This window comes from Onychomys torridus, chromosome 13 (genome assembly GCF_903995425.1).
Source record: "Onychomys torridus chromosome 13, mOncTor1.1, whole genome shotgun sequence".
NCBI lineage: Eukaryota > Metazoa > Chordata > Mammalia > Rodentia > Cricetidae > Onychomys > Onychomys torridus.
Genome location: NC_050455.1, coordinates 56,723,862 through 56,735,922, shown reverse-complemented (window position 1 = coordinate 56,735,922; position 12,061 = coordinate 56,723,862). Strand labels below are relative to the sequence as shown.

At 41.4% G+C, this 12,061-nt stretch overlaps 1 protein-coding gene across 1 annotated transcript; it reads right to left on the bottom strand.

The window, feature by feature from the left end:
* Positions 1 to 590: 590 nt before the first annotated feature.
* On the bottom strand, positions 591 to 3,951 carry Mc5r (melanocortin 5 receptor). The gene has a single exon (XM_036205067.1). The coding sequence runs from the start codon at positions 3,930 to 3,932 to the stop codon at positions 2,955 to 2,957; it is 978 nt and encodes a 325-aa protein (XP_036060960.1). The 5' UTR covers positions 3,933 to 3,951; the 3' UTR covers positions 591 to 2,954.
* Between the last annotated feature and the right edge of the window lie 8,110 nt (positions 3,952 to 12,061).

Here is a 12,061-nt window from a genome sequence, read left to right as displayed (position 1 = left end):
TGTCTTTGTCCTTTTGTGGATTTAAAGGCAACCTGGGATATTTCTCAGTTACTCACCTACCTCAAAGCTCACCTACTCACCTCTACATCCACCAGGGAGAGGTACCATTAGAGGTGTGGAGGTGTCATTTCATATCACATCTACTAGGTGTCATTTTATATCACATATATGTCTTACCACTTTACATTTAACTATATAAAGTATCTTGAATCGTGTGCATGTATTCACATACCTTGTCTTGACACAATTCATGTCATTGGCTCTTGGGTGGCAGGTCTTCTCTGACAGCCAGTACTTCCAGCCCCATACTGAGCTCATAATAAGTGAGAGCCCCAGAATAACTATATACTAAGACATAGTTTCAACAATATGTAGTCAAGTATAAATTTTATTTTATTTGTAGGATTAATATAATTTTGAATGTCAATACTATAGGATATAAATAGTTTCAAGTAAAATTCACCAATGTATATACATTCTCATTTTGTAATACCTACCAGAAAATTTCCAGAAAGATAAAAAAAACCTTCCAAATGTCACATATCTAAACGACCAATTCAAATGCATAATTTAGTACATTTATTCTATTAATTATAATTTATACATTTAATACTATATTTTAATTGATTCATTCTTTCACTTTACTAACCATTTTTTGAACACATATTTTACAGCAAATAAATTTCTCTTAGAAACATAAAGTTAACATACAATGTTACATGTTTGACATGTAGGTGTTTTCTTTTTCTGTTAAGGGGACTTCATACAAATATATTTCCCACAGAATCAGAAAGTTAACATACAACGGTACATATTTGACACATATGTATATTTTTTTTCTGTTAAGGGGACTTCATTTTGAGTGCCAGAGGTTGACTTACTTGCAAAAATTTAACAAGTTACTAAATGCATATATTTTCCCCAAAGTAACCACATTTGAACACAAGGGCTATTTTGTTTACATCGAGTTTAAAATGCAGTTGAATATATTCTTAGATACCTCAATATAAAGGTTAGGATTTGTAGTAAGCCATTTAGCACCCAGAGCAGAGAATTAGCCTACTGAGAGTTCAGTGTCCAGATGAAGAGGGTAACCACAAAGATCAACGTCTTATTATACGACTGCAACTCTAGTCACTTTGTTTAATACTCAACTGTGATAGGCAGAAGAGTCAACATGGAAATTACAAGCAGTTACAAGTACTTGCTCTGTACAGATGAGAGGAAGCCTGCATACAACCCATATCTCTGTGACATCCATGGTGACAATGGCCTCTGTTTTCTCTAATGCTTACAATGAGAACGTTTACTTCGTATTCGTAGATTTGGCTAATTTTCAGCAAATACAAATGAGCAGGAAACATTTTGAAAGACTAGATGCTCTTTGCAAATCAGTTGCACACAACTTGTTAATTTGCCATTTTGTAAAGATTTGGACATCTCGTGCACTTTGCTGTAAATACCAGCACATTTTTTTTTTCTATACTGAGCTCCTAGAGAGGTAGGTAGTCACGTCCACAAGCTGTTTATATAACTATATTTGAAAGTTCTTCTGCCTTTAAAAATCTTCTGTAGAAAGGGTCCCTCTTACACCAGTAGCTCACTGAGGGATGACCTCACTACCCATTGCTTCATTTACATTTTTTCTTTCATTTGCAAACAGTCTAGGTGCCAAGTGTCCAGTGAAAGAGAAAATACTAAAAACAAGATACTACTGCAATAATGGAGCCTGTAAGCTCAGAGTCTCTACCCTTCCCTTCAGATGAGAACACTGGGACCCAGAGGGCCACTGGCTCAGCTGAGCAAAGCATGTCTGGGTGTCCAAACACTGCCCTGGCCACCAACACATGAATCCTCCCTTCGTGTCTGTGTGTGGTAGCCCCTGTGGGTCAGTTCTTTTACATAAAAAGAGAATCCTATGTGTTTTTTGAATTTTACAAGAAGTTCTCCCATTTTTTTCCCAGGTAGTTCTTTGGGCCATCCTGGGAGGTCAGCACAGATGTGGAGCCTGGAGTGAAATTAAGGGATGGCAGTTAGTACCTGAGCTTGCGTTCCTCTCCTTCATGCCAGACTGGAGAGCATGGTGTTTCTTTGCTGTAGCATGGGCCTTTGACAACTGCTTGAGTCAGGTTAAAACAGGGCAGAGCATATAGTGACAAAGCATCAGACACCAAGAGATGCTGAAAGACAATGTGGGAGAAAGCCAGTCTAGTGTGACCACGGGCCCGTGCTCCTTGGAGTGAGGGTGGGAGTGTACCTGATGTGACCCCAAACCATTTCTTGGCAATGCTGAACTGAGTCAAAATAAGACAGGGGGAAAGAGTCATGGGGATTTTTCACAAGAAGCAAGGTTTGTAGCACAGAATTTTCTGTCTGAATAAGCCCAAAACTATGATGGATGGAAGAATGGGGAGTTAAGGTTGATCCTGAGACAATTCTAAACATAAGCTATAAATGAGAAGTCTAGGATAGGAGAGCTGTATGGGCGCCTGTAGCAAATAAAACAGAAGTTTCAAATGGAAAGGATCTGGATGCCTCTCCATTCCTGAAAAGAATGCAAAAGGTGTGTCCACCTCTCATGAGAAAAGAAAACAACAAAGCCACTCCTGGTGTCATAGACCTCCACAGTGTTTCTTTCAATAACAGCTCACCCAGGATATTATACATCTTGTAAGGTCACTTATCAGGTCAGGTAGAGGATGGTAAAGCCTCCTAGAAATGGAATGGGAAGTAGAGAAAGAGTAAGACATTAAAAGATACATGTCACAGACCATTCCCATGATGGAGACAATCCCCATGTGCATAGCTTTGATACACAGTGAACACGAGTTTAAAAAGAAAGTTTGAACAGCAGAAGAAATAAAGGAGAATACATTTGAGATCCCTAGAGACCTTGCTTATCCTCTGGCTGAACCTAATTGACTGAGGGATGAGAGCCAGAGAGGGAAACGTGTTTAACACCTGCCAAAGAGCCTACTAATTAGTCTGAAGCCATGACAACAAATGATCTCTTTAAAGGTCCTCCGCATCTCTTGGCTGCGGAAGGCATATATCAGAGGATCAATCACAGAATTGCACATGATGAGGATAAGGTACATGTTGAAGTAAGACATAAAGCAAGAACAATAGATATTCTGGGGGCATGAAATCATTAGGATGAGGTGAAGGAAGAAGGGAGACCAGCACACAATGAAAACCCCCAGTAGCATGGTGAGGGTAATGGCACCCTTCATGCTGGTCCTTTGCCTCACAGAACTGTATCTGGGGGAAGCTGCTATGCGCTTGACGTGGTTCCGTGCCAGAAGGAACATGTGTATATAGAGAGACACCATGAAGAACAGCATGGTGAAGAACATGGAGATGAGGCAAATTATGACAGACTTGGATTCATAGTAAATGATGAAAACAATGCCACAGCTTATGCAAAAAGTCCATATGCATGCAATAATCACCCCCGAGCGCCTCGCTGTCATGATGTGGTGGTAGCGCAAGGCGTAGAAGATGGTGACGTACCTGTCCACTGCAATGGCCAGCAAACTACACATGGAGGCCACAACAGAAATGCAGATCATGGAGTCAAACACATTGTCGATGTGACGCACAAAGGTGTCTGCTATCACCAGATGTTTATTATTTATCAAGTATATGGTGATGGTCTCCCAGGCATTGGACATGCTCACCAGCATGTCAGCGACTGCTAAACTACCCACAAAGAAGTACATGGGTGAGTGCAGATTTTTGTTTTTCACTATGGCCCCAATGACCAGGATGTTCTCTAAGAGGCTGACAAGACCCAGAGTTAGGAACACCTCCACAGCGATGCCCATGTCTGCACAGGCTGAAGACATGTTCTTGGCATTTGGTCCCAAATTGTTGTCCTCTGTGGCATTCGGAGTAAGATCCAAGAAACTCAGTTGAAACGAGGAGTTCATGGCTGGAAGAAATGGTTCCACTTCTCAGCATCAAATGTACTGTAAGACAGGTGTGTTTGTTGTTTTATTACACTCTCAAGAGCTTAAGAGTATACAACACAGACCATGCCAGCATGTCAAGAACAAGTACACAGAAGAGAATGGGTGGATAGACACAACATATTGGAAGCCGGACCCTGGTTCACCTCATCCTGACCTGGTTTCCTTGAGCCTGGAATTCCGTCCCTGTAAAACACAGGCAGAATGTTCTCACAGGCTTCTGCTTCCATTTACTCATATTCTGTCACTCCCAGGTTACAGGAATAGCTTCCATCTCTATGCCAAGCACAGCTTCTCTTTCCATGTCTGATTTCCTGGTCCCTAAGTCCGCTCTCAGAGCACCCCCTGAACCCTATCAAAACTCCATAAAAGTCATAGCCAGTCTCCAGATTTTCACATTACTGGGACTACAGCATCATATTTTGCTTAAGGGAGTCCAGATTTCGGAAGACCATACAGAGCAATATTTCCTGGAGAAAGGCAGGTGTATCTGTCTTCTCACCAACCAGAGCTCTCCACAAATCCTCACTGCATACTCTCCAGGGCTGTAACAGACTGCAGCAAAGTGCTTGCTTAGCTTGAGAATAAACGCAGAGTTACTGCCCCCAATACATAAGCTTACTTTACAGTATGTTAAATAGAGAAAAACAACAGTACTTTCCCCTCAATAAATAGTTTCCATAAATTCAAAATCTAAATTTCATTGAGTCTGACTGCTAATTTATATGTCCCACATGAGCACAGTATGAAGAAATGCCTTATGAAATGTTAGAACAAGACACACTCAGGGAGCCGTTGTATTAGCAATGATGTAAAGCTATTGAATTGTAATCATTTGCAAAACATTTACACCTCAAAGGTATGGACCCATACTACCTTTGCTTTAAACATCACACCCAGCTGTTTAAAATCTGCACAAGCTGGCTCACCCATTCTGCTCTCCATGCAAAGGTAGGCATGATTCCTCACTCTTTCCAGGCGGTTTCTGGGAACTAGAGTTGTGTCTGTTTACCCGGCTTTGGTCTTGCATCCGGGCCATGCGCCCTCACTCTGCGAGAGCACCTGATGTCCACCTGAGCGGACCTCCTCCGGAAGAGAGCAGGGCCATCACCAGCGCGCAGTCACCTCCCAGCCTGACCTAGCACCTCACCATTCTGCCTTTAAACAGCCTCCTCCCGTCCAGATGGCCTCCTCTCTGACCTACTGAGTTCAGGTCTCCAGCTACTCGCTGCCACCGGCAAGCAGTCTCGGAGTCGCGTTTGCAATGCCACCTAGTGGTCCACAATAACTCTTAGCTCTGTGGTGCTTCCAGTGTGATAAATCTTTTCCCTTAGGTGCACACAGATGGATTTTCCAGCCAATGATTCTCTTTTACCTTTCCCCCTCTCTTCCTCTAACTCACTGATTAAATACTGCCCGGCTCAAATGACCTGATCCGCCCTGTTTGTCTTTCTGACTCACCAGTGTGCCTGCTACTCGTTCTTTGGAAAAGTCGGAGCCTGAAAGCTCTGGTGAGATTTGGCTACACACACACACACACACACACACACACACAGGAGAGAGAGAGAGGAGAGAGGGGGGGGGAGGAGGGGGAGGGAGGGGCGGGCCAGAGAGGGGGGGGAGGGAGGAGGAGGGAGGGGGGGCGGGCCAAACTGAGGTTATACAGCAAAACCAAGTTTCTAACTCTGGGAAGCACTGATGGGATCTGACAGCTGGCAGCCCAGCTGAGGAGCTCCGCGCTTTGGCACACCACCGCCTCTGTGAGGAGCATTTCACAGCCACCAGGACTGGTTCCTTCAAGATGCTGCTGAGTTTAACTTTATTATAACTTGAAACCAGCCATAGTGATACTTCCAGAATTGTTCTTTTTCGCTCAAGATTGCTTTGGCTATCTAGGATCTCTGTACTTCCATATGAATTTTTTCTTAATTTCTGTGAAGCATCTTATTGAAAATTTTATGAAAATTGCAATGAATCTGTACCTTGATTTTGATATTACAGCTCTTTTCACAAAATGCTGATCTGTGAGGATGTGAGGTCCTTCCATCTAGCATCTTCAGCTTTTTCCTTCAGTTTTAAATGTTTCATTACACAGGTCTTTTACTCCGTTTAGGTTTATTTCAAGATTTTTTTTCTTTTTTCTTTTTTTGTTTTGTTTTGTTTTATCTGTTGTGAATGGGATTGTTTCCCAGGTTTCTTTATGGCATGTTTGTTACTGACATACAGGAAGGCTGCTGGTTGTGATGTGTTAATTTTGCATACTGCCACTTCGCTGGTTTTTTTTTTTTTTTTTTTTTTTTTCTGATCCAAATTCTTTTGGGTCTCTTACATATAAAAGTGCATCATTTACAAACAAGACAATTTTATTTCTCCCGTTTTTATCCATCTTTTTTATGTCTTTATCTTACTGGTCTCACTGAAGTCTCAAGTATTATATGAAATAAGTGTGGAGAAAAGCAGTTACTCTTCTTGGTTTTAGTGGAAATTCCATAAGGTTTTGCTTAATATAATGCTGACTATAAGCTTGTTGTATATAGCTTTTATTATGTTGAGGTTTCCTCATAATCTTAGTATCTTCAGACATTTTACTACGAAGATGTTGGGGTTTTGTCAAAAGTCTTTTCTGCATCTATTAAGATAATCAAGTGATTTGTCTTTAAGTCCATTTATATAGTATATTACACATTGATTTATATACAGTGAACCATCCCTGTATTTATAGTGATAAGTGTTTAGAGGACAGTTTGAAACTTATCCATTTAGAAGAATATTAGAAGTCATAGTAGGCCCATCATCTACTCAGCTATGGGTTCTTGACACAGTTAACATTACCAGGCATGAGTTCTGTCTTGTGGAGCAGGCTTTAGATTCAATCAGCAAGTGGGAGCTTACCCTTATAACATCTATGCCACTATGGTACCAATGGACATATCTTGCCAAGCTGGTTATCATAGCTTGCAGACCTCTCAGTTAGGTAAGAATATTGATTGCTTTTCTCCACCAGTAGTGGTGCACTGCACCCGCTACCCTAGGAAAGCTAGCCAACACAGATGAAGCTTCCAGGTCGACACTGGCTCACTTTCTCCGTGTTCTATTACTTGAGTATGTGATGTCTTCCACGTGGTCTTATCATCAAGTTCTACAAACAACTAAAGCCATGGCAATGACTTTTAAAGTTTTTTTTGGGGGGGGGGGAGAGGAAGGGGGTTCTGTGAGACCCTACTGACCAACAAGTAGAAAAAAGGCAGTACAAACCTGTCACTGGGCTTTTTGTGTGATAGCCTATGGCATATGGGGAGCATTACCCCCCTATATATGGTAACCCCATCTAAACTTTTATACATGTGTATACATTTTAAGAAGTTTATACAATAGTTGGTTCCCATGTGGCTGTTTTCAAAGGACTTTACAGTTAGGTATTCCTGGTTGTACTCCCTCCTCGATCCTGCCCTCCCTCCCCTCACCCCACTTAACCTTATTCTGCTTCATTATCCCTTTCCTTCTCTACGTTACCTGTGTTCTACCGTCTCTTTCTCCTGAAATCCCATGACTCTAGCTTCCTGACTTCCACAGCTACTCCGATTTAAGCACACATATCTAAAGAAGCTAGATCTATATATGAAAAAGTACATGCAGTATTTGCCTTTTTGGATCTGAATTACCTCATTCAGAATGATTGTTTCCAGCTCTATCCATTTACCTGCAAATTTTATCGTTTCATTTTTCATTAAAGCTGAATAAAATTCCACTGTACATGTTATCACATTTTTATTATCCATGCACTAGTTGATGAACATCTGGGATATGCTCATTTCCTGGCTATTGTAAATAGAACAGCACCAAACAGTGATAAGTAAACATCTCTCTCTATAGTCAGGTATATATCCAGGAGTACTACTATTGGGTCACATAATCTATCTACTTTTAGTGTCGAGGAGACACCCATACTGATTTGCAGTGGCTGCAGTTTTCACGCCCAACAACGAATAAGTACTCCCCTTCCCTCGTACCCACACCAGCACTTCGTGTCATTTTGGATTTGTTTGACTTTAATATTAATCAATTCCAGCTGGGGGAAAATGAAATCTCAAGGTAGTCTTAATTTTCACTTTCGTGACAGCTAAGGGTGTTGAGTTATTTTAAGAAATTCTCAACCACTCGTATTTCTTCTGAGAACTTTAGTTGTCTGTTTTCTTAGTGTTTCGTCTTCTGGGTTCGTTGTATAGATACTGTACAAATTGGAGCTCGTTTTCCCCCTCCCTGTTCTGTAAGCTGCCTCTCCACTCAGTTGATAGGGATCCTTACTGTACAGAAGTCTTTCAGTCTCCTAAGGTCTCATTTGTCAATTGTTAAGTCTTAATCCCTGCTATAGTCCTATGTACACACCCATATTCCCTCCTTTCTCCTCTAACAGACTTAAGTTATCAAGTCTTACATTGAGATCTGTCCTAGTTGGGTTGTCTATTGCTATGAAGACACCATGACCATGGCAACACTTACAAAGGAAACATCTAATTGGGGTGGCTCGCTTACAGTAAACTCTGGGATGAAGTTGATTTATCATGGTAGCTGATCTTTTGGATGTGTTCTAAAATTTGGTTCACACATCTTCTATTGAGAATTTTTGCATCTATGTTCATGAAGGAGTTAGCTTGTTCTAGAATTTTCTTCTTCTATGAGTTTCTCTAGTTTAGGCATCTGTGTCATTCTGGATTCATACAAAGAATTTGGAGGTATCATTCCTGTTTTGTTTTATAGAACAGTTTGACAAACATCGGTTTGAGTTCTTTGAATATCCAGTAAAGTCCTGTGGGAAATCCATCTGGGCTTGGGCTTCTTTGCTTGCTTGTTTTGGATGAGAGGTTTTAAAATGATCTTTCAATGTCATTTTTCTAAATCTCTTCTTGGTTTAACTTTGGTAGGCCAGATGCATTAAGAAATTCATACACTTCTTTTAGCTTTTCCAACTTAGTAGAATCTGGGTTTTGAAGTGTGTCCTTACAACCTTCTGGACTTCACCGGTGTCTCTTGTAACACCTCATTACCTCTATGAATTTGGGTCTTTTCCTTAGTGACACACCTCCAAGACCTTTAACTTGTTCCAAACAGTTCCTTCCACTAACTAGAATCCAAGTATTCAAATCTATATTTGAGCCTCCATTCTCATTCAAATTATAGCTGGTATTATCAAGAATGTAGGAAACTCTGGAAAGCTTCTGGGTGGCTATCAAGAAATATGAATATGGTGCATGTACTATGGTCCTGCAATCTTATTCCTAGTAGGAAATATGTAGCTATGTGCACAAAAACTCATTTGCTAGGTAACTGTGGTAGTACAGTTCCCAAGCTAGAAATGAACCAAATACCACTGGATAATTGTTTATTCACACAATGGAATACTGTACAATCATGAGAACAATGTACAACTGTTGAGAATAAGAATCTCATGAACACTGACAAATGAAAGCCAAAGAATATATTTTTTATTTCATTCATGTAATATTCCAAGCCAGATGAAACTAGATTTTTGCTTAGAACTGGATGGTGGCTGTGGAAGGGACAGTTGAGTAGGAGTCTCCAGCTTCTGGCTTATGAATTCATGTATGTTCTGTCTGTGAGGAATTTAATTGACTGTACAGATACAACACTTCAACAGAGTTTAAACCAGCAATTCCATAAAATTAGGCCTGTCTACTTAACTCATACTAAAGCATTTCTGTATCTTCCCTCAGACTCTTGCACTGATACATCCACACAGTAAGGTTGGGGGAACACTATCACCTGTAGTGTATAACCAGATCCCACAAGTCTGGTTCAAGGACCAGGTCTCCACACCATGAAGAGGATAGTCTATCTGTTTCCTACCAGGACACCCTATTACTGGAGCACTTTACTCAGAAGTTAATACATCTGAGTTAAGGTGCCTCAAGAACTAACAGCTCAGGCCACAGGACTCACTTGTTCCACTCTTGGAAGTATATGAGTGCAGGAGTGTAGGCCCACCACAGAATGGGAGTGTTATGTTGCTGTGGTCTTGAGAAAATCTGTGTCTTCTCTGTGCCATTCAGTCACCACACAGGCCCATCCCTCTTTAAGTGACTCTGCCCAGTCACAGCCTTCTCATACTGAGGAGAGTCAGTCTGTAAAGTGTATGAGTCAGCTCCAGCAGGCCTGCGGCTCTCTGAACGTTAGGCCATCAAAGGACTGGCAGGGACCGACAACTCCTCACTTTCTCTCCATCAACACTGTATACACTGGGATGTTTCCCTGAGTAAATTCTAGACCCAAATAATTCCATGTCAGCTTTTTAGGTCCTGCTACAACGCAGATTTGTCCCCAAGCCAACTATTTCCAGTTCAAGTTGTGTCATGCTCACAAATGGCCCACGTGGTCTTCATTTCTACAGATGTATTTTTATTTATGTGTCTGCATGTTTGTGCATGTGTGCATGTGCCAGCAGACCCCAGAAGAGAGTGTTGAAGTCCCTGCAGCTGGAATTACAGCACCTGACGTGTGTGCTGGGAACCAAACTCCAGTCCTCTGAAAGACTAGCAAGCATTCTTAGCCTCTGAGCCATGTTTCCAGGCCCTGATCTTCATTTTGAAACTCAACCTTGGAGGATACCCTGTGTGGCAGGCCTGGGAGTGTCTGAACAGCTCCTCTGAACCATTCTTATCACTGAACCCAAAACAAGGGACTCTTCCTGGATCCTGTAATGAAGCCACGCCTTTCTCATTGGGTACTACAAGTCCTGACAAAATGAAACATGTAGACTCCAGTATACTGGAAAAACTCTCATATGTTGATAAATAGTGGAAAAGGCCACCTTCCCATTCTGGTCCTCAAGAATTCATCTTGAGTCATTTAACTTCAGCAAAGAGCAGTGTAGGGGTGGAGGCTGAACAGATAAGAACACGAAAAGAAAAAGGCAGCTGCTTGACCTGTTTCCTGTAGGGTGGCCTCATGGGAACTCTCCTATGCCTAGGACAGTAGGTGTAATAACTACGGCCCCTCTCAGACCCAGTCCAGTTCCCTATGACTCCTCAGCAAAGGGCCTAGGAACTCCACATTTCTCTTCTTGTTGATTGGACAGCCATCAATTACTCCACCCTTTGAGGAATTCTTCTCTCCTAAAAACAACCCGTGGAATGGACTGGAAAGGACAGAAAGACTAAAAATTGATGCATTACCTATTAACTGAGATCATGAATTGTGACAAAGCTTTCCCTACCTGCCAAACCATTAAAATACTTAGTCCCTTTCCCAGGAATAAAATGAGCCTAAATGTCTAAGAGCAAGAACTTTCATCCCCACACCCCAAACCCTGCACCAAAGCTACTCTGTAATACTATGAGCAGTGACAAGATATAAACTGATTATGCTTTAAATTTTTTAATAATAATTTTTATTTTGTATGCATGAGTGTTCTGCCTGCATGTATATATATGCACTATGTGCATGCCTGGTGCCCATGGAGACCAGAAGATGGTGTCAGACCCCCAGAAACTGGAGTCAGAGACAGTTATAAGCTACCATGTGGATGCTGGCAACTGAATCTGGGTCTTCTCTAAGAGCAGCCAGCACTCTTAACTGCTGAGCCATCTCTCCAGCCCGAGCCTACTTTTAAAGCAAGAACTATAGAGTTTTACAGAAAGCAGGATCTTTGTAAATTGTCCTTTAAATAAACGACTTTTAAAAGAATATATAATTGTATTTGCTCTCAAGTTTTTTGATGCATCTAAAGGCTGTCAAGTTTCTTAAATGTAAGACAGCAGTTCACACATGCATCAATTCTAGAAGTCAATTCTGTAATTCACAACTTAATGACAATTTTAGTGATTGTGAGACAGCAAATAAATATTTGGAAGGCAGCCATGCCAACCTCTATACCATTAACGCCTCAACAAATGCATGTTTTAATGACAATTAGACAGTGGGATCTGCTGGGTCAAGTACCAATGCTGGAAGAAAAGAGCATGGGCTGCTTGTTTGGGACTGGGAAGGAAATAGCATTAGTAACTGGGATCTCTTAGTGGTGAGGATCCATCTGAAGTCTACCTGTTTCCCTTACTGCGCCTGCGTATATACAT